General features: G+C 38.9%; 1 protein-coding gene and 1 long non-coding RNA gene across 3 annotated transcripts in view; one reads left to right on the top strand and one right to left on the bottom strand.

Annotated features, from left to right (window-relative positions):
* Positions 1–15,672, top strand: part of LOC133540693 (uncharacterized) — a 75,128-nt gene extending 59,456 nt beyond the window's left edge. For both annotated transcript variants that reach the window (XR_009803695.1, XR_009803694.1), the window contains exons 4-7: positions 4,490–4,592; positions 11,732–11,796; positions 14,540–14,656; positions 14,766–15,672. This is a non-coding gene — a long non-coding RNA (uncharacterized LOC133540693). The remainder of the gene's footprint in view (positions 1–4,489; positions 4,593–11,731; positions 11,797–14,539; positions 14,657–14,765) is intronic.
* On the bottom strand, positions 1,850–26,257 carry ushbp1 (Usher syndrome 1C binding protein 1). The gene is made up of 14 exons (XM_061883510.1): positions 26,163–26,257; positions 21,272–21,456; positions 21,040–21,149; positions 20,810–20,973; positions 20,526–20,687; positions 20,222–20,457; positions 17,260–17,400; positions 17,107–17,195; positions 16,892–17,018; positions 16,575–16,794; positions 14,747–14,905; positions 10,737–10,834; positions 9,106–9,219; positions 1,850–4,611 (listed from the first exon to the last, which is right to left on the bottom strand). The coding sequence occupies exons 1-14, from the start codon at positions 26,166–26,168 to the stop codon at positions 4,446–4,448; spliced, it is 1,977 nt and encodes a 658-aa protein (XP_061739494.1). The 5' UTR covers positions 26,169–26,257; the 3' UTR covers positions 1,850–4,445.
* Between the last annotated feature and the right edge of the window lie 914 nt (positions 26,258–27,171).

Below are 27,171 nucleotides of genomic sequence, written 5' to 3'. Positions count from 1 at the left end.
TCTAGTCGCTTTTCAGCTCCTTCCCTCCTGCTCGCTCCTCGCTCTCCTTCAGTCGGCCGCGTCGTTGTCGTGCGCTCTTTTGTTTCCACTCCTTGATCTCTGCTGCAGTCTCTCCAACTCCTTCCGTGATCTCTTCTCCTTCTCCCCTTTTATACAGCAGGAGGAGATGAATTAATTGTGTGCCGATGTGTGTGCCACGCATCTGATTTAGATTGTGGCGGCGTCGCTCCCAGCATGCCCCGCCTCTCGGTTCCGCCGCATTTTCTGCCTCCTTGCTGCCACAATTACATACATACTTACAGCATGTATATAAAACAGTGGGTTATTTTATAAATTTTTTAGAGTCCTTTATAGGCAGAATATATCATAACCCCATCACCTACATTATTAGTTGCCTGTTACCAGCAGTTTTTACCATTTATATATGTGACATATGTGTTTCACATAGGATTAGGAATGATGGGCAATATTTAAAAAAAAAGTGCAGTTCCCCTTTAACACCATAGAAAGTGTTTATAGGTGTGTGTGGAAGGCTTATAAAGATTTTAAATGCATATTCTAAATAATGAATAATCAAATAGCGTCCCGAGTTTTACGTATTTTCACCTACCACGGGTGAGCGGTAGCGTCCAGAATGTAACCCCCCAATAACTAAGATAACACTGCATTTTATAGATAAACTATACACAAAAGTAAAATATTCCAAGAATGTGTTATTCCTCATTCCTTGGTAATATTGATGATTCGGTCATATCCACAAATTCAGCACCCTTACAAAATGTGAAAAACTGTCAGAAATGTCAATATGAAACTACATGCTCACATGCTAATCAACAAATGATCTTCAAAAACTCTTCATGTGAACTAGTGAAATCAAATAACTTTTGCAACATATTCTGATTCAATGAGATGCAATGGCAGCAGCATGTTTCACACGACTTTGGTAGAAGAAGAGTCAAGCGGAGGTTATGACCACGGTGTAATCCCAGAAAACCTTTGATAACCTCAAAACGTTGGACACAGCTCTTCTAGAGCGTCCACACAAAGAAGAATAATGATTGTATCATCTGCTCTAAAAGCAGCTGAGCTATGACAATGGTGACCTCGAGGTATGGGGCGTGGGCTCGGGAAACGGCAGTCCGGCCAAGAGTCAGGGCGCCAAGAACTCGCCGCCTTGTCTGCCGCTGTGAAACCTCCATTCACAGCACAACACAACAGCCAGACATCAACTGTGACCCTGTGGGTGTGACGCTCAACCTTTGCCTTAACCTCCTGACTGCCGCTCACAGCTGTGGCTGACCTAATCGGGTGGGTCAGGTCACCGGGTCAGCTAGGGGGACAGAGGCGGGGTGGGATCCGAGGTGACTGGGAATTGACCTGCAAGGCCACAACATTGTGACTACTTCACCTGTAAAGACTAAAGGTTGATTTATGTTTGCCCTGAAAATTATGAGTATCCATTCATTTTATACTGCTTGTCACATTCGGTGTCGCGGGGGTAGTCTATACTAAAACAAACTTTAGTGCGTGTGCTTTGATAACACGATTCCTTTAGTCAAGTGTAAATTCGAACCCTGGTGTGCACAAACCAAGCAATTCGAGACCACCTGAAATATGGGTGTCGTTCTGCTTGTAAATGAACTTGGCTGAAGTTTGGTTCACTAGCTGCTTACTTTCTGCTGTAACTGCCTGTCCATCTTTACTTCCTAAAGTTTACTAAACACTTATTTACTCTGTTATTTCAAGCTAGTTTAGCAGCTGGCTAATCTTTTAGCTTGCCTGCTCCTGCTTGCTTCTTCTGTATTGGAATAGAATAGAATAGAATAGAATAGAATAGAATAGAATAGAATAGAATAGAAAGTACTTTATTGATCCCACAGTTAGCTCACAATAGACAATAAACACTTTGGTATTTTTTACATGTGAATGATATGAATACAGTCCATTATACAGCATTATTCACATGTGAATAAAATAAATACAGTCTATTCTACAGTATTATTCACATGTGAATAATATAGATACAGTCTATTATACAGCATTATTCAAATGTGAATAACATAAATACAGTCTATTACACAACATTATTCACATGTGAATAACATAAATACAGTCTATTATACAGCATTATTCACATGTGAATAATATAAATACATTATACATTTACAGTTCTTGTACAGTCAAAAAGAACACATGCATTATACAGTCTGATGGCTGTCAGTATGAAGGACAAATATTTGAATATGTTTAGTCTCGTTCTCATCTTCCAGTGATAATACTACTTAAGACATCTGGTTTATTTGCCCAAATGGAGGATCGAAGATGGAGATAGACAAGAGTTGGTACCAACAATAGAAATTAAGTTTACAATTGTGGACGATTCTGGGAGAATCAAAACATAAGGCCCAGTTCCCATCAATACTCGATGCCCATGCATAACAATGAAATACTATTTTTTACAAGCTTTTTGGGAAATCTATGCTGGCAAATAAAGCAGAATATAAAAATAACCTGCTTCATTTTGACATCATGGAATAGTTCAGTTTTGTCATGCAATTTCCCCAACAATGGCTTTACATTATGCACAGTTGTGAGTGCCAACTCAGTTCAGCTCAGGGCTGGAACCAGGTCCCCAGCAAATAAAAACGGGACCCATTACCTCCCTGCCTGGCACTCAGCATCAAGGGTTGGAATTGGGGGTTAAATCACCAAAAATGATTCCTGGGCGCTGCACCGCTGCTGCCCACTGCTCCCCTCACCTCCCAGGGGGTGATCACGGGTGATAAGTCGAATGCAGAAAATAATTTTGCCACACCAATTGTGTGTGTGACAATCATTGGTACTTTAACTTTTTAACTGTTAAATGGGAGTTAAGTGCAGCAGCACTAGGGGGTGAGCTAAAATGCCCTGAGCTGTTCTCACTACATACGACCTGGCAAACGGGGCACGGCACCGGTGTAACAATTTTGATTCTACCTTCTAAGTCCAGCTTGGGGCTTGAACTGCAACCATGGACTCCATGGCCAAAGGAGAATTAAGCATTGTTAGACAACGAGCTAAAAGCCCAGACCTGTAAGCTCATTGTCCAGAGTGGCTGTTTTGGCGTCAGGAAGGGAGGTTCAAGGACACTAGCTGGCATTCGGTACACACACAGTATGTTGGTTACTGCACAGCCTTTTTACCCATGACAAAAATACCAGCGTGAATCCTAAGCTGACTGCAGTAGCCAACAAGCTCGTCATCTTGTTGTGCACTTAAGATATCCGGGACATACACCAGCACATCGACATTAGGATTGCATAACGGATAACCTGCACCAAATTCAGACAATGCAGACATTTATAAGCTGCAAGCAAGAGCCCATGTCCATCGAAATATAGACAACTAGTACATTGAGGCTGAGGCAGGAAAAGATTCATTCATCCATCCATCCATCTTCCTCTGCTTATCTGAGGTCGGGTCGCGGGGGAAGCAGCCTAAGCAGGGAAGCCCAGACTTTCCTCTCCCCAGCCATTTCGTCCAGCTCCTGCTGGAGGATCCCGAGGCGTTCCCAGGCCAGCCGGGAGACATAGTCTTCCCAACGTGTCCTGGGTCTTCCTCGTGGCCTCTTACCGATCGGACATGCCCTAAACACCTCCCTAGTGAGGCGTTCGGGTGGCATCCTGAGCACAGACCCGAACCACCTCGCCTGGCTCCCTCGATGTGGAGCAGCAGTGGCTTTACTTTGAGCTCCTCCCGGATGACAGAGCTTCTCACCCTATCTCTAAGGGAGAGCCCCGCCACCCGGCGGAGGAAACTCATTTCCGCCGCTTGTACCCGTGATCTTGCCCTTTCGGTCATAACCCAAAGCTCATGACCATAGGTGAGGATTGGAACGTAGATCGACCGGTAAATTGAGAGCTTTTCCTTTCGGCTCAGCTCCTTCTTCACCACAACGGATCGATACAGCGTCTGCATTACTGAAGATGCCGCACCGATTCGCCTGTTGATCTCACAATCCACTCTTCCCTCACTCCTGAACAAGACTCTGAGGTGCTTGAACTCCTCCACTCGGGGCAGGGTCTCCTCCCAAACCCAGAGATGGTACTCCACCCTTTTTTGGGCGAGAACCATAGACTCGGACTTGGAGGTGCTGATTCTCATCCCAGTCGCTTCACACTCCGCTGCGAACCGATCGAGTGAGAACTGAAAATCACTGAAGATATCGGACCAAAAAAAAACCTGCATTTTTTTTTGTAATTCAATTACTCTGACCCTTTAACACGAACATAGCAGCGTTCTGTGTGGCATTTTTTGTGTTATTGGTCCTTTGCTGCACACTCACCATTCGGGGCGTGTTGAGTGCAACATTTGTGCAACATTCTCAGTGTGACATTTAAGGCCTCAAAATGTAAAGTGTATATATGGAAGTAAAGTGCATGCGTGGAGACACAGCCATGCACGCATCATAGCACAGTCTCTTCCCTTCTCCATTCTGAATCTTCTCCAGATGCCTTCGATGTTCCACTCTGGATGTGCTGACTCTCCATCATTGCTGCCATCTTCTGCTCCAGCCTCCACATTTGCTCCCGGTACTTCCTGCGCATGTGTCGGTAAGAACTCAGGGCCTTACTGAAATGCAGAACATTCAATCAGATTCAGTTTTACACATCATTTATGAAAATCACGTGTATTTGTGTTTGAGTATTAACACATATTCCTAGACCCTATTTATGAAATAAATATTGAATCTCTCCCAGTCTTTTGCGCCACTTTTGCTAAAAAGGGGCTCAAACAGGCACTTTTAATGTTTAGGATTTTCATGACGTCACTAAGAAAAAAAACGTTTTTCCCAACTATTCTTTTCAATTACTTTTGTTCCGCTGCCAGCTAGTGGAGCAAAAAAAAAAAAAGCAGTATGCGCCTGTTATACTAAGATCTAAATACCACGCAAAAACAGCGTGGGCAAACTATGAAATTGTCTGTACTACTAGTGAGCGTGTTGCGTGTGATTCACTAAAACTGTGTGTACAATTGATTAAAGGTGCAAACCCATCCATCCATCCATCCATCCATTTTCTACCGCTTGTGCTTTTCCTATTTAAAAGAGCTTTTTGCGTGTATAATGCGGCTGTCAACATGGAGACACTCATTTACTGCACATTCATGATCCCGGCAACAATTGCGAGTGAGCGCCAGAATGTTTCAGACTCAAGAAAATGCGTATTTCAATAAGTATATTTTTTCATATATAAGATATGTTCATACTGTATCTCCTATATGAAAAAAACAAACATCATTAAATAAATAAATGTCAGCAGACCCCGCATCAATTCAATTATTTTTCATCAGCTCCTTTGGTCATTGAGCAGCTATAAAAGTCTATTGTTGAATAGACAGAATGTCCAATTTTGTTTTTGATAATGCATACACTGTATGTTGACATGCATACAGTGGGGCAAAAAAGTATTTAGTCAGCCACCGATTGTGTAAGTTCTCCCACTTAAAATGATGACAGAGGTCTGTAATTTTCATCATAGGTACACTTCAACTGTGAGGGACAGAATGTGAAAAAAAAAAAACAGGAATTCACATCGTAGGAATTTTAAAGAATTTATTTGTAAATTATGGTGGAAAATAAGTATTTGGTAAACCATTCAAAGATCTCACTGATGGAAGGAGGTTTTGGCTCAAAATCTCACGATACATGGCCTATTCATTCTTTCCTTAACACGGATCAATCGTTCTGTCCCCTTGGCAAAAAAACAGCCCCAAAGCATGATGTTTCCACCCCCATACTTCACAGTACGTGTGGTGTTCTTGGGATGCAACTCAGTCTTATTCTTCCTCCAAACATGTGGATGATACAGCAGAGGATTGGGAGAATGTCATGTGGTCAGATGAAACCAAAATAGAACTTTTTGGTATAAACTCAACTCGTCGTGTTTGGAGGAAGAAGAATACTGAGTTGCATCCCAAGAACACCACACCTACTGTGAAGCATGGGGGTGGAAACATCATGCTTTGGGGCTGTTTTTCTGCTAAGGGGACAGGACGATTGATCCGTGTTAAGGAAAGAATGAATAGGCCATGTCTTGTGATATTTTGAGCCAAAACCTCCTTCCACCAGTGAGAGCTTTGAATGGTTGACCAAATACTTATTTTCCACCATAATTTACAAATAAATTCTTTAAAATTACTACAATGTGAATTCCTGGATTTTTTTTCACATTCTGTCTCTCACAGTTGAAATGTACCTATGATGAAAATTACAGACCTCTGTCATCATTTTAAGTGGGAGAGCTTGCACAATCGCTGGCTGACTAAATACTTTTTTGCCCCACTGTACGTAAGACAGAGCTGCAGTACATTCGTCTCTTATCTCACAGCCATTTTTGCTCAACTGCCAGTTTGCATGTCCTTTCTAGACGTAATAAATGTAGACGCAATACAGCGCCCGTAGAACAATTTAATTCTTGATAGATCACACTGCCTGTGCTATATAATTATATTTGCCTCCCAGTATTGACGGCGTTCTGATGATCAGCATATTTTCTGCATATCCATGAAGACAGAAATGCTAAATGGATCGCGCTCCTTATTTTGCTGACTGAAGAGACACAATCCTCTGCGCACAAGTTTAGTAGATCAGCTTTGTGTGTGCTATCACGTTTGCACCTGTTTTCATACAGACCTTGAGTGTATACATCACTTCACAAAGGACAGCTTTAGGGAGAAAAAAAAAGGCTTTGTTACCGTTCTTAAAAAAAATTCCGGAGATATATATCTGTCCGTCAGTCTGATACAATTGTTTGAGTAGCAAGTTTGATTTTTTTTTTTTTTCAGTAAATAGGCTAACCTAGCATGATGTTGCTGTTAAAATATGGAAGGTTGTAAACGATGTGGTGGTTTGAGAAAAAACACATTACTTTTTCAAGCACATTTTTATTTTTCAACTGCTAACATAAAATGCTCCAATCAGGAAGCGCTAATTGGCGTTGGAACATTTTATAAACCACACCCCCACCTGAGGTCCACTGGGTATTGGGTATTTTTTTATTTTTATTTATTTTTTTATTTATTGTTTACCTAGATTTACCAAGGAAAGATCCCATTGAGATCAGGAATCTTTTTTTCAAGGGAGTCCTACACTTGTCCAAGTGTATACCACAATGTTAGCGTTTTAGCTCTCTTAGCTATGCTACTGTACTCTTTTATGTTTCGTTGTTGTACTGTAGGGACCCAGGATAGCTTAATGGTCAACACTGTGGGCTCCTAATACAGGGGTACTGAGTTCAAACCCCATACAGTAATTTGGGGCAGCACGGTGAAGTACCTGTGCCTCACAATACGAAGGTCCTGAGTAGTCCTGAGTTCAATACCAGGCTCGGGATGTTTCTGTGTGGAGTTTGCATGTCCTCCCCATGACTGCGTGTGTTCCCTGCGGGTACTCCGGGTTCCTCCAACTTCCAATGACATGAACCTGGGGATAGGTTGATTGGCAACACTAAATTGGCCCTAGTGTGTGAATGTGAGTGTGAATGTTGTCTATCTGTGTTGGCCCTGCGATGAAGTGGCGACTTGTCGAGGGTGTACCCCGCCATTCCGCCAGAATGTAGCGGAGATAGGCTGCAGAGCCGGTTACGACAACGAAGTGAGTAAACGGTAGACAATAAATGGTTGGAGGTTGTACTGTATGTGATAAATCTTATCTATTACGTTGGACATGTGCAACATTACTGTAAACAGTGGATGATTGCCTATATTCAGATTTCTTATTGAACTTTTACTTTTTTGTGGGAAAACCTCCCCATTCGTGCTTTTTTCTCTCAAATGAGCCTTTTTTTTTTTCTTCTCAGAAAACCCACCTTGTTTGCGCTAAGTCGGTAATAATGTATGCAGTCAATATCGTATAAGTATATATACATATATATACTCTCTATATATTTTTTTACACCTTGAATAAAAGACAGGTTTTTGGAATAGTATAACAAAATAAACCTATTTTTTAAATCATGCTTTTAATGTCAGTTAGACCATATTTCAGTCATCATATTTTATTTTAATTCATATTTCTCAGCAATACATATGGTTCAGTACTCACGTGGTCTGGATGGAAAATGATTAGTCCTGCCAAAGGTTAATAATCTTAATCTAATTAATCACGATTTTTAATTTTGATCAATCACATTTATTAGATTTTAAAAAGCAGCAATATTTGTACACAAACACAATTTTATTGACATTTATTTAAATACTTTACATTTATTTAAATACTTTACTTGAATGTACGTCATTTATTTGCTCAATGCTTGGTAACAGTTTTATCTAAAGTCCAGCATACACACCAGCGGGAGTCTCCTCACTCATCTTTGCAGTGACGTATGCATTGACCTGATCACTGACCTCCTTTCTGGATACCAGTTGTGGTTAAGGTAAAGGAGTATGTGCGCTCAAAATAAATTGTGTGATTAATCTGCGCGTATAAATGATTATTGCTATATTTTTTTGTGGTTAATTGCATGCGTTAACATGTTTTTTTTTGACAGGCCTGATGAATACGCTATAAAGTAGATTGCGCAATGACGGTTGCATAGGTATTAGATGGCGGCGCCCTGTGTGACTGCAGTAATGCTCGCTATTGACTTTCAACTTTATTGCCATCTGGCCTCAAAACGTGCAGCGAGAGTGTGTGGTCATATGTCACTACTGGTATTACATCAGGACCGCTGTGTGGATTTATTGGAGAAACACATGAATCATGATGGAGGTGGCGGTTGTCGCGGCAACCTGACAATCAGGCTAAACTGTAGCGTTACTGATGCCATGTTTTCCTATCAGTCATCTTCTGTTAACGTTCATTAGTGGTGAATACTTAGACATTTTACAACTTAAAATGTGTTTTAAAGCATGTGAGACATATTATAGAGCAGTATTTGTGTTGTTGCTGTTATTATACAGCTGTTATAATAGCGAGGGGAAATAAAGTGCACAATAGTGCTTCAAGGGACCACACTAGACGTGGACAAACACAGTTTATTAGAATTAAAGCTATAGCCACACAAAAAGGCTTACCAAACACATAGAGACTAGATTTGAAACATTGATTGTTGGTTTGTTTTTTACCTGTGAGCTTGTGTGAGCCTTGCAACATGCTCATCATTGTCTCTCCTGTTGGAGGCACTGTCTGTGAGGGTCGGGTCATAAACTAAAGCCAGTTTCTTCTTCAGGGCTTGCTCCCTAAAACAAAATCGTACGAGAACCATATGAACATAGAATTTGGAACTCTTAAAGGGGCTGTTTGCAATTTCCTCACAGTAAGATATTTCAAAGCAAAACATATAGCAAAAACAACAATGGCTAGGTTATGGTATGTTACCATTTGTGGTTTAACAGAACACATTTGTTTGAAAAATGTCTATATTTTTACAATTACGAAGCTTATGTTTGTACAATTTTTACTGGCCCGGATAAAATGATTGGTCTTTATGGGGTTCACTCACCCCGTCTCGTCAATTCGTACGTGAAGGGAGCGTGTGCACACATACAAAAGCAGTCCAAGAGATGCAACGAACCAGTCATGTTGTTGTTATGATAGAATATACATTCAAGTTAGGGCTGGGCGATATGGACTTTTTTTAATATCTCTATATTTTTAGGCCATATCGCGATACACGATATATATCTCGATATTTTGCCTTAGCCTTGAAGGAACACTTGATGCATATAATCACAGCAGTATGATGATTCTATATGTCTACATTAAAACATTCTTGTTCATACTGCATTAATATATGCTCATTTTACACTTTCATGTAGAAAAGGAAATCACAACTAAGTCAATTTACCAAAACTGTATTTATTAAAGGTATAAGCAGGTGACTTTTCTAACGATGCTATATATTAGCAGTAACGCTACTTTTGGTAGCAACGCTTGTGCCCCACACTTGACAAATTAAAATTGTCTATTCGTCATATTCCCGCTTGAAGCCGAACCACCGCGAGACGATGGACCCCTGCTGTTATTCTTGGGAATTAATTTTTCCTTCATTCGCACCTTCTATCTCTCGTATTACCATTCGCACGGCTCCGCTAGCATCACAGCTAACATTACCCAGTCTGGTACCTCTCTGTTCCGTGAGGGCGTATACTTATGTGACATATGACGTGACAGTATTAAAGTTAAAGTTAAAGTACCAATGATTGTCACACACATACTAGATGTGGCAAAATTATTCTCTGCATTTGACCCATGTGACGTGTGTAGAATGTGCGCTCGCTGTCTGTGAGAAGGAGACACAAGAAAGAGTGGGAAGAGCCTGTAGTGTAATGCCCGCAGCTAAAAGCAACTGCGTGAGAACGTATACTCGAATATCCCGATATGGTCATTTTCTATATCGCACAGAGACAAACCCACGGTATATCGCGTATATCGATACATCGTCCAGCCCTAATTCAAGTTGCTTTTATTGGCTAACACCTAAAGCTACTGTGCGTGCATGCGTTTCGTACGAGAAGACATAAGATACCGTGTCAAATACATTTGGTTGGCGCCCTCTAGGCATCTGTGTAAATGTTGCAAACAGACCCTTTAAGTCCTTTCAAAAGGAAGAGTTTGATGCCTTGAGGTCAGACCCATATGCATCTTCAAACCAAAACAAACAAACAAAACAAGGCCTGAGCAACAATTTCAAAAGACTGCCAGGTGTGACGGATTGTGGATGTGTGGGAGAATGTATCTTTAATAATCATCTCACCTCTGAAGGACTGCCTGCATCTCTTTTAAAATGGGCCTGGTCTTGAGCCCAGTTACGTCACCATCGCTACATAGTTTTGCAGCATTGTCACACAGCCTCTGGAACATTGACATGCAAACACAAATATTGTTTATGTTTGACATTCAGTAATCAGTGTGGTATATTAGCAAATTATCCCCGGCACAAAAATATATTCGTAAATTGCACATTGACAATGGATTCATTTCATTATCATGAAATCAAGGTAAAACAAGGTAACACAAGACATGAATGATCTGAGTGTGGATAAGGATAGGACACATATACTGTATAAACACTGGCAGTGGTGGCAAAAGTGCATACCTGTAGAAATAAAATTTAAAACCTTGAAAATAGCAAATAGACACACTGTAAAGAGAAAAAGCTGAAAAGTTTGATATAAATAATTAATCCTATCACAAAGTTTTGTTTTTGAAGGGAAACTGCAAATTAAAAAAAAATCTGCTTATCATTCACTATGATTATGTAATACAAGAACACATCTGTTTTTCTTTTTTAATACATTCCAACTGGTTAATAAATGCCATTAAAAGTCTGCTTAAAATGGAGCCAATGGTAGTCGCTCTATTCTGCCTGTAAATCGCATGAAAAAAGATCTAAACACTTCCATTAAGCTTTTATATACATGCTGTACGTATGTATGTACTGTAGTAACATACACATTAACATGTAATATTCATATATTTTGCTAATTTCAAGCATTTTAGCATTCATTTCACAAATGCATCAGAACATTTGTTTTTGCCTTTGACAATACAGATTATTAGTCACTGCAGACTTCATGAGAGCCAAAAATGTGATAGAACATCACTTGCTGTACAAAGACTGCTCTCACTGGGATGCCGACTGATGGGATGTTGATATATTCCCGTTTAGATGAAAAATTACTTCTAATCCTCGCAAAGAAAAAAGAGGCAGCGAACTAAGCATCTTTTTGTCTTTTCTCGCCATTTCAGGCTCTTAATTGGATGCCTAAGTTGACCAACTTGTCGGATGATGTCCTCATTCTTCTGCTATCGAGGTGAGAGGCATTATTTATGATCTACAATAAACTTTCACCAGCGCCGAGGCGAGTAAGCAGCTCACCAGCTCAAGATGTCAATAGAGCAGCAACAAGCTAGTTAGCTCTCTGTGACAATGCGCCGCTAAAAATAGTTTAGCGCTTATATTAACAATATCACTATTATTTACTTACAATGTGTAAATGGAGTATTGTTGGAGTATTATTGGCACTTTTGGGATGGTTATTTAGACATTGACTCCATTGTAAGCAACATTTTGTTTTCGTTTATTTACAAGTTAGACAGATGTCATTAAAAAAAATGACATACCCGGTATGTCTTCTTGTCTCCCATAGTGATTGTGAATGATAGGAAAAATTCCAAAGAAGTGCAGTTCCACTTTAAATATGCATTCCTACAACTTCATGACTCAGCGTTTGCCACCCTCCGAATTAACACATTTTTGATCACTTTTATTTATTTGTGGAAAACACCCTGCAATTTAAAAAAAATCCTCTTTTTTTTTAAAAAAATGTAAATTTATATATCTCATTCGCCCTAAATTGGCAATGTTTTTAATGAATATGTGATAATAAAGGAAAAAATGCCAACATAATTCTTAACCACATACATCATACACATCTAGTGTCAGGTTTTAATGGGTGAGTGTCATGATCTGTGGTCTAGATCATGTTTTGTTTGGTTATGTTCTGTTAGTTTTGGACTCCATTAGTTCCTGTTTTTGTGCACCCTTGTTTGTTTTAGTTCCCATGACGACTCATTGGTTTCACTTGTCTCTTGTGTACGGATAACGCACCTGCTTTAAGCAGAGACCATTATTTAAGCCTGTTTAGCCAGTTTGTCGTTCTGGCGACATTACTCTGTATTTGATCTGTTCATCAAATGGACTCATGCTCTGCCAAGTAAGTTTTGTTTATTCATGCCCCAGTTTAGCGAGTTTTGTTTCTTGTCCATAGTTCTGTCTAAGTATTAGTTTTTGTATGGTGCACTAAGTTGTGCCTTCGCCTTGTGCGCCCTTTTGTTTGTATCCTTGAGTCTAGAATAATTAAATATCTTCCCAACTTTATGCCTGGTCTAGAATAGTTCATTTGCATCCCGGGAGAACAAACCCCGCAGCAAGCTACGGCCCCCTCGTGATGGCACTGAGCGCATTTGTTTTTACTTTACATTTCCTGCTGGTGGCGCCACATCCATGGGAAAGGACCATTAGATGCTGGGCGTCTCTAATTCACTGGTGTGGTGTTTTTTGGTGTGGATTTTTATGATCCTAAAGTTGTATTTATGCCCTACAATGCCACCAAAACGCCCTGCAGCTTCTCATGATTTAAATGGCATCAATGAAGAGATATGAGGAGTATTATTGTAGCTGAGTATTATTGTAGCTGAGTATAAATGTAACCATAAGCGGTAATAATGGTAACCGCTGTAAAAATTAAAATGATTGAAAATCATGAAAGATAACTGCACTTTGATAAACGCACGGACCTAAATGCTAACATGAAAACAAGAGACATTAACATCTTCCCCTTTTAGGAAACAACATACACTAACCCAATAAAAATTTATATAAACACATTACTGTATGAGCAACTAAGCTATTCAATTGTGCACATTAAACTTACAAGTTGTACTCTCTTGAAACAGAGTGATTGTTCTATACTCAGGAATTGGAGACGTAGGTGTTTTTAAGTAGGACACTACAACGCCAACCAGAAATGATAAATAGTAATAATATATTTTATTTGTTATGCACTTTTCATTTAAATAAACCTTTAAGTGATTCAGTACAAACCATTGTTTTAAACAATAAAAGCTTAGCCATTAAAACAAATCAATTAATAAGACTAAAACATAATCAGTGAAGCATAAGAAGCACAACACATGGAAAATAGTGGTTTGTAATTATTTTTGTAATTAAAAAAAAAACCAAAAACCTTTGTCAGAAGATTTCAGTGCGTGTATAAAAGCTTTTCTGAGCAATACTGTGATAATAATGTTAACCGTGATCATTTTGGTCACCATAAACGTGGCATGACATTTTCATATCGTTACATTCCTATAGCTGAGTCTATATAATTATTACAACGGTGAATTTTTATGCCCGTAACTTCAAATATGTGGACATAGTTTTCCCACTGCCATTGCAATGAACCGCACATGAGACCGTTGGTGTGTGGGTGCAGTTATCTGTGTGGCGGTGAATAGTAGAGAGTTTTTATTTTTAATAATACACACATGTTAAAAGTGCAATTTCAATGTGCATAACAAAAAATGAATGAACGTTATGGCAAGTACCGGTAATACAATTGCTATTTTTCCTTAAAATAGGCATTGATTAATCAAACAAACTAATAGATAGATTACTCGATTACTGAAATAATTGATAACTGTAGTCCGAAAATATACTGTTTATATCTCAACTATCTCAGAGTGGTGTCCCACATCTTTTTTTTTTTTTTTCTTTTTTTTTTAGTAGAAAGCCCTCGGTGGAAAAATAGGACTGACTGGAAGTGAAATGGAAATAAAAGAGTAACGCCCTAGTTTTATAAGTTCTTCCACACCAAATTAATCTGAACAAATCTTAATAGACCTTGTTTGGTGGAACAGGAAAGGGTCTTTCCTAAACTGAAACATAATTATCCAAACGGTCTTGCTGAAATGAAGACTTCCAATGAAGGACTGACTGAGATTAGAAATGTTGTCCTTTGAAAGCATTAAAGGTGTCTGAAATCTGTGCTGCAGCCTCCTCAGCCCAGCAGAGAACCTTCTTTGACCAAAATATCCCTCTTGGCCTGGAGGGATTCTGCTTTGGTAGATAGATGTATGATTTCCCATGTGGGACAGCCAGATTTGAATCGGGTATGTCACAAAAGACCAACGTCCTGTTCCCTCTTATACACTTCACCTTGACTTTGTATCACAAGAATATGAAAAGTCAACGTGTGCTACCTGTTGTTCCGTCTTACAGTCTTCCAGCTCATCTCGGAGACTTTCTGGAATACACGCTCCAGATGCTTCTTGGGTCTTTTGCGCCACCAGACTCCATTCCAGACACCTCAACTCTTTCTCCTTCAGACGGATGAGGGCACGCAGGTCTGACATCTCCTCCTAAAAACCCCAGAATAGGCTTTAGTAGACTTTTGTCCAAGTGCCCGTTATGTTTAAGAACAGCATTCCATGTGCCGTATTGACTGGATAATAAAACGATCTTAAATAGAAAACGGGTTTTTGGAACACAATAACAAAAATAACCTTTTAAAAAAAAATTTTTTTTTAATTCTTTAATGTCATTTAAACCAGGAGTTCTTAACTTTTTTGACCTTGAGGTTTCCGAGACCCACTCAAATATCAACACTGAATTAGTAACCTTACTCTTGATTTTAAACATATTCAATAATTATATCTATAAATCAATTAATCAACATTTACTTATATAGCCCTTATTCACAAGTGCCACAACAACATCCTCTGCTCAGTAATTTACATAAAGTTTGTCATGTGATCAAAGTCAGTGCCGTAAATAGGTTTACATAAAATAGGGACATGAATGGGCCGTTTATGTGACTTTTTATCTGATGAAACAACATGTTTACACTCATGTCTTTATTAATCTACAGTGGTACCTCAACTTAAAGGGGTCATACTATGATTATTTTCTACCTTTAAAATACTTCTTTGTGGTCTACATAGCATTTAATGGTGGTTCTTTGGTCAAAATTTTGCATAGGTTTTGTTTTACCGACCATCTTAAAGCTGTTTCTCACTATTCCTTCTTATTTACGTGCCTCCACTTGAACTGCGTCTTCTCTCCGTCAGCCATGTTGTAATTTTTAACGCTTCCATTTGGAGTCTACTGACAGATTTAAGTTAGAACTGTACGCTACTTTATATTAGAAATGGCAACAGCGCAGGATGCATGTGCTTGTACGAACCAGTCTGCCCCACAACAAGAGGATAGAAAAAATGCAGGAACTTATTGTGTACAGCATTGGACTACAATGGCGGAATCACACAAAGCAGGTTGGGTACATTTCTACCATAAATGGAGATATCTGCTGACCTAAAAATTGGGCAAAACTTTATAATTGGGGCAAATTCCAAATGATTTGTTAGAGGAAGTATGAAGGAAGGCAAGATTGATTTATGAATATCCGCCACGGCTCCGTGGTTTGATTTCTGATTTTTGGGACTTATGCCGATCCCAAATACAAAAAGACTGGTAACAAAAGGGTTAGAAAACCTTTTTTTGCATAATAGGTCCCCTTTAAGAGTTCCCCAGAGTGTTTTGGGATAAGAGCTGTCCCGAGACTATATTTTACTCATTAACAAAAAATAAATAATCAAAAACATGATTGAGCGTGTTGTCAACTTGGTAAAGCAAGTCAAGCTTCACACTGCTAGGCTGCACCATACTAGAGTAGAATGAGTCTAACGCCAGCCAAGAATGTTAGAATAATATCGAAATGGCGGACATGTATCCATGAAAATATGGATAAGCTGCTGATGGTGTGTTTGACAGAAATAGAGGTTATAGAAGTCAACGCTGTATTATATTACATTACTTCATGAAACTACTATAGTTTGTAGTACATTCTATTGTATTGTTTTTCATACACGTTTTTCTTTTTAAAGTGCATGTTACGTGATCAAATTGTGCTGCTTTGGTAGGTCGAGCACTGATTAAATGTATTTCACCTATTTTTAATGGGAAAAGTTGACTTGAGATATGAGTGCGTTGGGACTACTGTTTTGGTACTACAATAAATACAACTCCTACCCTGGCCGTGGTGATCGCATGGATCACAGACGTCTTATCTCGCTTGATGTTGTCTTTAATCAAGTGTCCCCCTTGCCGCCCAGCGGGGGAACCAGCGTCCGGGTTCAAGTTAACCTCCACTCCTGCACGCGGCTTTGAGAGGCAAATGGCCGCCCGGTCCCTTTTCAGGCGCTCGATTAGCTCATGGAGCGCAACCTTTCGTTCACTGAATTCAGTAATCCTGGGGTTACAAAAGGTCAATGACAGGATGAAAAATTATTGAATATAATATGAAGACATATATTATGTATGTGGCATGGTGCCCTTCACAACATCACCTCTGTGTTGTATGTGTTTCCATCTCCTTGGTGGCCTCCGTGGTAAAGGAGGTGGACAATTCCTCACTTGCCATTTCCCCGCGTTTAACTAGTGGGCTGTCGGGCTGCTGAGTGTCCTCGACGGCCTCTGACGATGAGATAAAAACAACAGTTGGAATCGGCCAACGACAACCGCTCGCGCAATGCGTGTACATTAATAAGTGGTATTCAAACACCTGCTGCGTGGGTCTGCACAGGAACTCTCTGATGCCTCTGAGCCTCGTAAAGCGCCAGCAACTCGCCGTATGCCTCTTCACACTCCTCACTGGGACAACAAAGCACATGGTCACACAATGCTATTTTGCCGACAACAAGGCTGTTGTGTCTACCAGTATCTGAGAGCCAGGTGCATGGCCGAACAGTCGGCCTCGAGCCTCTTGAATGTAACGCTGATCTGCTCAAACTCTGCCCTCCTTCGCTCCAAAGCAACAGTGAGACGTTCATTCCTGGCTCTCAGTTTCTCAATATACCTGTAAGACACCAGAAGATTATTCTTCTATAGATACTCCCTATGTGCATGAACATTCTAATGGCAAAATTATGAATACGCCTCAAGTATTTTTTTATTGACTCAGGTCAGGGGTCCCAAATTAAATGTACCCCAACTGAGTGTTTTGAGATAAGAGTGTGTCTCTCGGCTAATTGTTATGCTTCAAGTCTCAAGCAAAAATTGGAGTTACAAACATCTTCTCCATTAGTCGACGTAGTAAATGTCACAGTTAACCCCAAAAGATCCACCAAAACATCTGGTCTTACTCGCTGGCATTATCTTATAGCTGGAGATCGACATAACTTTGTTTTTCCAACTATGAGATGGAAGAAAGCGGGCGTGAAGGACAGTGCTGAGAAGAAGTGGATGATTGTCATTGAATCAAAGAAAGAAGTCGTCAAAAACAGAAACTTTGCGTAACAACTGCTAGTCTGCACCCGCTGAAGCAGAATGGGTAACGCTGGCCAAGATTGGTAAAGTAATGTCCAAACGGCGGACATTAATCATTGATAATATAAAAAAAAGCTGTAGATAGTGTGCAGCTGGAAGGAGATGTAGAATTCCACTCTCCAACCTTTTTTGCACCACGGACCGGTATAATGTAGACATTATTATCAGGGACCAGCTTTGGCTTTCCACTTGTGCCAGATAAATACAGCAAAAATAAGTGCATGAAAAATACAAGAGGAGTTAGTGGGAGCCCTGGGCTTGTTTTTTTGCAATGATATCTGGGGACTGCACATGGAAATCAGCCTTTGGCTACAATCCATCACATTTTGAGTTTTATATGTTCATTAATGTGCATTTTATCATGTCACAAAGTTATAACAAATGGTAACTTCCTATGAGGAGTTTTATTGTACATCTAGTGTCTAGTGGGACAGGCGATAGTTAAGTCGGAGAAAATGCAGTTGTTTATAAATTATTTAATGTTTCTCTGCGGCCCGGTAGCAAACGCATCACGGATCGATACCAGTCCCCGGATTGGTGGTTGGGGACCACTGCTATACATTATCATTACATTACTTCAAAAAAGTACTATAGATCTTTGTAGTACATTGTTTTGTATTGTTTTTCATACAGTACAATGTTATCTATAAGTGTTTTTCCCTTAAATGTAAATATGTGCTGTTTTGTAGGAGCCAACCACAGATTAAATTGATTTAAATTTATTTCAATGGCAGACGTAGATTTGAGATACAAGTGTTTGAAGTTAAGCGCTCACAGAACCAACAAAGCTTGAGGTACCGTACTACGATATATTCACTTCAGAACCATTTTAACCATTTGACTAAATTTATTAATTACTTCTGAAAGAAGTTACAGCCGTGTTGCTCAATTTGTTTTCTGTTACGCACCCCCTAGGAACAAGAGAACATTTCGCCCCCCAACCTCCCACTCTCTTCCGCGACTATAAAAAGTATAATTTGTCTATGAAGTTGTTATAAGTACACCTCTGCATATCATGGTATCCTTGACATTAATATCAATGAAAAATAAAGAAATATAGATTAACTTTCAACATGAAAAATAACTTTATTAACATTATTAACATCAACTTGCCTGAAATTTTTTTTTTTAAATCCTAATGCAAAATATATTTTTTTAAACCAAATTGAACTATTTTATATATATATATATATATATATATATATATATATATATATATATATATATATATATAATAAAATAGTTCAATTTTTTAAAAATCCTAATGCAAAATATATTTTTTTTAAACCAAATTTAACTATTTTACATATATATATATATATATATATATATATATATATATATATATATATATATATAATGCAAAATATAGATGTAGAATTCCACTCTCCATATATATATATATATATATATATATATATATATATATATATATATATATATATATATATATATATATATATATATATATATAAAATAGTTCAATTTGGTTTAAAAAAATATATTTTGCATTAGGATTTTTAAAAAAAATTTTTTGATTGTAGGTTAATTTGTTTATTTTATTGTGTTCCTGAGATAATATTGCTTTTTTGAATGTATTATTATTCATCAAGTTTGTTTAGTTTATATATATATATATATATATATATATATATAAAAACTAAACAAACTTGATGAATATATATATAATATATATATATATATATATATATATATATATATATATAAACTAAAAACTTGATGAATAATAATACATTCAAAAAAGCAATATTATCTCAGGAACACAATAAAATAAACAAATTAACCTACAATCAAAAATTAAGAAAATAATTTGTGCTGATTTACAAAAAAAATCTAAACAAAGTCAAGATGGTTACAATGAGCATGTTTTGTAGTGCACAGCTTTTTGAATATCATCATGCAGCGCCCCCCGGCATCGCACCGCCCCCTGCCCCACTATTTGCGATGAACTGGGCAATAGTGACTCTAAGCCTTGAAAAGGTCCCGAGTCTCTATAAATGTAAAACTGAATGCAATTGACAGTGTTGAGATAATCATTGACGCTTCAGCTTGCTTGAAGGAAGTTGTTCTTCGTGTTGCCAAATGTCAGTTTTTGTGTCATTGTTGTGTTTGCACCGTTGTTGTAGTTAGTGTCTATTCAGATTGAAGTTTGCCATGATACATTTAACTATTAGCCTCCTAGGATGCGTGAGCCACTAAACTGGAGTTAAGTAGCGGGCCACAAAATATAGGCCTGCGGGCTGCAAATGGCTCACAGACCGTGGGTTTAAGACCTGTGTCTTATGTAAATATAAACTACTAAATGCAGTAGACTGTTATGGCGTGACAACCTGTTCAGTCGTTCTGTCTCAGTCTCCGGCAGACCGATGGGGCTTGGACAAGGACTGCATGAGGTAACTAAGCTCAGTGGAGAGCCGTCACTTCCTGGAGAAAAAGCTCCTCCTGCTCTGGCTGCTCTTCTGAGTAGCAAAGGAGAACATGGAAAGGAAGAGGAGGCCCCAGCAGTGCTCGACGATCTGTAAGAAGGGGAGCAAATGGCCGACCTCCAGCTCCTCTGGTGACCAACCTGTCGGAGGAAACCAGAAGAAACCAAAGTTGGAAAAAAATGGATATAAAATGCAAAAAAAAATTCACCTTGTTCTTCTCATCTTCCACGTTGCTGACGCTGTATGATCTCTGCAATTCTCCCTGCTGGGGAGCGGAGTCTGGATGATCCACCAGTTCCTCCTGAAATGTTTCTTTTGTCACAGCTGAAGGACAAGAAATCCCAAATTCTTTTTCCATCTCCTCCAAAATCTGCAATGGAAGGACCAAATGAGCAAAAAAGATTGACAAAGACGAGGTGAAGCGATGTCGATCTCTTAGTCACACGTCAGCACATGATCAGCTGCGGATACCTTTTCATAGTTTTTGTGTACCTTGTCAGCCTTTGCCCAGCTGTCCTTAGCTGCTCTCAGATGCTCTTTGGGTCTGTCTCGATCTGAGGATGCAATGGGGGCTGCCCAGGACCTTCTATAGTTGATGGAGTCCTCCACTGCAGTCAGAGCCCCCTTGAGTTCTGTCCATATGACACCCCTGGCCCCTACAGGAAGACATTTGGGTTAAAGCTCACATCTATCAGAGACTTGGTCCAAATCGGGTCACCAACCTCGACTTTGAAGTGGAGGATTTGATGTGACATAACCAGACGTGTTCTTCTCTGGGACGTGTCTCATCAACCTGTGTGAAAGTAGGTCTGGAAAGAGAGGACTGGGCGGTCTGCAAAGTGTGATCATAATTAAGCGTTAATGTGAATTTTGCACGTAAGCTGCTTATTTTGTTTAATTTGTGCAGGTGCACCATTATGGAGAATGCATGTGTGACATCACCACTTACACTACCTTGGTGCCTTCAGGGACCCCATCTTCTTGTTCACTTCAGCGATGATGCTGAGCAGCGTGCCTACTTCAGCTTCACATTGAGCCAACTCTGCTGGTGTAGGCTCCATTTCAGGGTAAGGACTCATCAACTCTTTGTCACTTCCAGATCCTGCATCCAGACTATTACATCTGACCAAGCTGAAGTTCTGCAAACCCATTTTCATTTTTTCAGTATCATACTGTATACTGGTCTCGATCACAATTGATCAAATGGGGTTACGCGTAGCCCTGGGGGTACTTGAAGGTATGCCAAGGGGTATGTGAGATTTTAAAAAACATATTTTAAATATAGCAACAATTCAAAAATATTTTATAAATATATTTATTGAATAATACTTCAACAAAATATGAATGTAAGTTCATAAACTGTGAAAAGAAATGCAACAATGCAATATTCAGTGTTGACAGCTAGATTTTTTGTGGACATGTTCCATAAATATTGATGTTAAAGATTTCTTTTTTGTGAAGCCATGTTTAGAATCAAGTTCATGAATCCAGATGGATCTCTATTACAATCCCCAAAGAGGGCACTTTAAGTTAATGATTACTTCTACGTGTAGACATCTTTATTTATAATTGAATCACTTGTTTATTTTTCAACAAGTTTTTAAATATTTTATATCTTTTTTTCCAAATAGTTCAAAAAAGACCACAACAAATGAGCAATATTTTGCACTGTTATACAATTTAATAAATCAGAAACGGATTACATAGTGCTGCATTTTACTTCTTTATCTCTTTTTTTCAACCAAAAATGCTTTGGTCTGATTAGGGGGTTCTTGAATTAAAAAAATGTTCACATGGGGTACATCACTGAAAAAAGGTTGAGACCCACTGCAATGGACAACTGTTCAAAAGCTGTTTTTTCCTAAATGCTTGAGTCTTGGTGCCAAATCATCCATCCATCCATTTCCTACCGCTTGTTCCCTTTTGGGGTCGCGGGGGGCGCTGGCGCCTATCTCAGCTACAATCGGGCGGAAGGCGGGGTACACCCTGGACAAGTCGCCACCTCATCGTAGGGCCCACACAGATCAATGGATGCAATTGTGTCTTGCTATACAGTGCCATCTAACGGTCGGATGTGGTAAGTGCAAAAAGTACCTGCTTAAAAAAACATCTGGCCTTTCAGGTATAAAAAAAATATGGTGACATCAAGTCACAATTCACAGCTTTTAACAGTGTTTTTCACAGTAAAATACTGTATTCAAAATTTACTGAAGTATTACCACTAATGACTGTAAACGTTACAATGCACTTATATTTCAGAGCAATTAACTGTTATTTCACAGTAAAATATTGTAATAAAATTCCTCAGTAATAGTCCTCAGTAATAGCACAACAACCATCCATCCATTTTCTACCGCTTGTCCCTCTTGGGGTTGCGGGTTGTGCTGGAGCCTATCTCAGCTGCATTCGGGCGGAAGGGGTGGGGGGTACACCTTGGACAAGTCACCACCCCATTAAGTTACTGTAAATTCATTGTCTGTTAAAAGGGAACTGCACTTTTTGGCTATTTTCCTATCATTCACAATTCCTATGTAAGACAAGAACATGTATTCTCATTTGTAATCAACGTCAAGAAGTGGCTAACAATGCAGCTAATGGGAGTTAGCCTCTAAGTTAATTTGAGATTATAAATCATGCCTCTCACCTGGATGGTAGAAGGTTGTGGCCATAAACCAAAAAGTTGAGACCCAGAGATGGCGAGAAAAAAAATACAAGAAAGAACGCTTGTTTGCGCCCCACCTTTTTTTTTTCTTTCCTACCTGCATGAGGATCATGATTATTTCATCCTCTAAATGGGAAGATATGAACATCCTGTCAGTCGGCATCCCAGTGAGAGCAGACAATGTACAGTAAGTGATTGTTTTATTATGTCAGTTTGTATTTCTTGTTTACCACTTAGCAATACTGCTACTTCCTGGATCTGATCTAAAACTTGTAGGTCAACCTCCGTATATTAAGACTCAAAAATATAAGGTTCTTCATTTATCCCAGAGTAATCGTTGTTGGCTGTCATGGTACTCCAGTCTCTCGTAGTTGTTGCATTTTTCATTGTTTCTTGCATTGAACAAAGAGCACACAGTCTACCAAGACTAATTCCATGAGTGTTAAACATACTTGGCCAATAAATCTGATTCTGATCTGATTCTCATGAAGTCTGCCATAATTAGTAATTGTTGTTGCTGTTGAAAGAAATACTGAACATTTTGATGGGTCTGTGGAATTATGGCGACGCCGTTTGCGTACAATGATGTTAATATGAATATGCATTTTAGCATTTTTTTTGAGCGCTTCAAAGGCAAAATAGAGCGACTACCATTAGTTCCATTGTTGGCTGACTTTTGCTAGCATTTATGTACTAGTTAGAATGCATAAAAACCCCCAAAAACAATCAGTATGTGTGTTTACCTCACATGAGAATTGTGAATGATAGGCAACAATGAGAGATTAAGTGGTTCCGTGGCCTGCTTTGCACACTCTTTTACTGTAGGTGGCAGTATGCTGTTAAAACAACAATTTTTATTTTATAACGTTACAGCATTTAGTTGTAATAATATATATAATAATAATAATAGATGCCTTTTTACTCTGACTGGCTTCATATAAATAGACTGGAACTAGAACAAGAAGGAAAATACAAAACCCAAAACCAGTGAAGTTGGCACGTTGTGTAAATCGTTAATAAAAACAGAATACAATGATTTGCAAATCCTTTGCAACTTATATTCAATTGAATACACGGCAAAGACAAGATATTTAATGTTCAAACTGAGAAACCAAATTTTTTAGTTGTTGCAAACAATCGATAAGTTGGAATTTAATGGCAGGAACACATTGCAAAAAAGTTGGCACAGGGGCATTTTTACCACTGTGTTACATGGCCTTTCCTTTTAACAACACTCATTAAACGTTTGGGAACAGAGGAGAACAATTTATGAAGCTTTTCAGATGGAATTCTCTCCCATTCTTGCTTGATGTACAGCTTAAGTTGTTCAACAGCCCGGGGTCTCTGTTCATAATGTGCCACGCATTTTCAATGGGGGTCAGTTCTGGACTACAGGCAGGCTAGTCTAGTACTTGCACTCTCTTACTATGAAGCCACACTGTTGTAACACGTGCAAAATGTGGCTTGGCATTGTTCAGCTGAACTAATCGGGGGCGTACATGAAAACGACGTTGCTTGGATGGCAACATACTGTATGTTGCTCCAAAACTTAATGTACCTTTCAGCATTAATGGTGCCTTCACACATGTGTAAGTTACTCATGCCTTGGGCACTAATACACCCCCAAATAATCGCAGGGCTGGCTTTTAAACTTTGCGCCTAGATGAGCTCGCTGGCCCAGCAAAGCCAGCGGCGTTTCTAGGTGTTGTTGATAAATGACTTTTGTTTTGCATATTAATGTTTTAATTTGCACTTGCAGATGTAGCGACAAACTGTAGTTACTGACAGTGGTTTGCTGAAGTGTTCCTGACCCCATGTGGTGATATCCTTCACACACTGATGTCCCTCTTTGATGCAATACCACCTGAGGGATCGAAAGTCACAGGCATTCAATGTTGGTTTTCAGCTTTGCCGCTTACATGCAATGATTTCTCCAGATTCTCTGAACTTTTGGATGATATTACGGACCGTAGATGGTGAAATCCCTAAATTCCTTGAAATAACTCATTTAGAAATGTTGTTCTCAAACTGGTCGACAATTTGCTCATGCATTAGTTCACAAAGTGGTGAACCTCGTCCCATCCTTGTTTGTGAATGACTGAGCATTTAATGGAAGCTGCTTTTATACCCAATCATGGCACCTACCTGTTCCCAATTAGCCTGTTCACCTATGGGATTTTCCAAATAAGTGTTTGATGAGCATTCCTTACCTTGAAGGTAGAAAAGCGCTATACAAGTACAACCCATTTATTTATTTATTTATTTTGTCACTTGTGCCATTTTTTTCTGAAACATTTTGCAGGCATCAAATTCCTAATGAGTCAATATTTGCAAATAATAAAGTTTACCGGTTTGAACGTTAAGTATCTGGTCTTTGCAGTCTATTCAATTGAATATAGGTTGAAAATGATTTGCAAATCATTGTATTCTGTTTTTATTTCTGATTTACACAATGTGCCAACTTCACTGGTTTTGGGTTTTGTATTTTACTTCTTGTTCGAGATCCATTCCAATTATATGAAGCGAGTCAGAGTAAAGATAAATCCATTATATCAGAAATGTGTGTGTATATATATTATATCAGCTACGTTGTACTAATTGGCGCCTATTGTTTTGAGTGGCGGAAAGAAGGGAAATCAAAACATCCTGTGTCCAACTTCCTGCTTTGCAAATATTTGTGCATCAAATGACCCCGTGTTCTGCACAATAAAAGTGCAACCAAATGCTTAAAAACCAGTGGCACTATTCATGCCAAATTATTCTTATTTGATGAATCTGGGTTTCTGCAAAAGTGACATATTTCTCATTCCACCCAGACAGAAAACAATAGTCACACATTCCTGTTTTTTCGCGTAACTATTCCTAGCATTCACCGGAGGAAATTCTAAGGTATACCATTTTTTTTACCACCACAAACACACATAACATGTGGAATTTATTCATCAACCCAAGTGAACCCATTTCTCCAGCAAAAATCCTGATGCAATGCTGGTGTAATCTAACTCCGAGACATTCATTCGACTCATTGCACTCACATTTAGTCATTCAGTTTACAATATTGCATTAGAAGTATGCCGTGTGCCTCAAGTGTTCATTCACAACGACAGTTTCATAAATATCAGGGGTCAACATAAGCATGACACATTTGAAAAACAAATAGTGAGACATTGAATCTTGACTTACCTCCATACTTGACGGGCAGGCTTTCTCGTTTAGTTTTATGCTCAATAGAAAGTCTCTGCAGCAACAGGCTACAGTCTGCACGTCTGCCAAACTGTTTAGCGTGATGAATGAAGTAAGTGGAAAGTCATCCCCACCCATTCCTCGTCACTTTGTGTCCTTTCCTGTTTTGGACACTTTTAACTTTCCAGCTTTTACACTGTAAAAATCTATGAAAAGTCTCATTGCAGACTTATTACAGTTATGAGTTGAATTGAGAAAGTGGCTGATATTATTGTATAGAGTATTTTTGTACTATTTACATTTATTAATGTGTCATCTGTTATACCAATTTTTGACTATGTCAAAGTCCTTAGCCTTAGTGTAATATGCATTCACGCTACCATTTCATTAACTCATACATACTAATGATATCCAGTAAACTGTGTACTCTAGGCCTACTAATGTGTGTATATACATTTCATCTTCTACCGCTTGTCCCTCTCGTGGGCGCGGGGACATGGAGCCAATCCCAGCTGCATTCACGCGGAAGGCAGGTACACAATGGACAAGTTGCCACCTCATCGCAGGGCCAACGCAGACAGACAACATTCACACTCACATTCACACACTAAGATCAATTTAGTGTTGTCAATCAACCTATGAAATACTCCAAAACACACAGTGTTATCAAGGTTTTAGTGTTTGTAGTGATTTTAATATTTAGTAATACAGTGCAAATCTAACTGCTATTCTTGTAGCAAAAATAACCACAATGTAAGAAAGACCCTCTCAATGTGATGGTAAGCAGGTAAAAACTACAACAAGAACAGTCATGCTGAATTTAATTGAAATGTGCTTAACCATATACTATAATGACTATAAGGTCAATGTCAATCAATCAATCAATCAATCAATGTTTACTTATATGAGCCCTAAATCCCAAGTGTCTCAAAGGGCTGCACAAGCCACAACGACATCCTCGGCTCAGATCCCACATCAGGGCAAGAAAAAACTTTACCCAATGGGATAA

This window comes from Nerophis ophidion, linkage group LG22, assembly GCF_033978795.1.
Source record: "Nerophis ophidion isolate RoL-2023_Sa linkage group LG22, RoL_Noph_v1.0, whole genome shotgun sequence".
Taxonomy (NCBI): Eukaryota; Metazoa; Chordata; class Actinopteri; order Syngnathiformes; family Syngnathidae; genus Nerophis; species Nerophis ophidion.
Note: the sequence above shows the minus strand (reverse complement) of the source record. Positions and strands in the feature narration are given on the sequence as shown.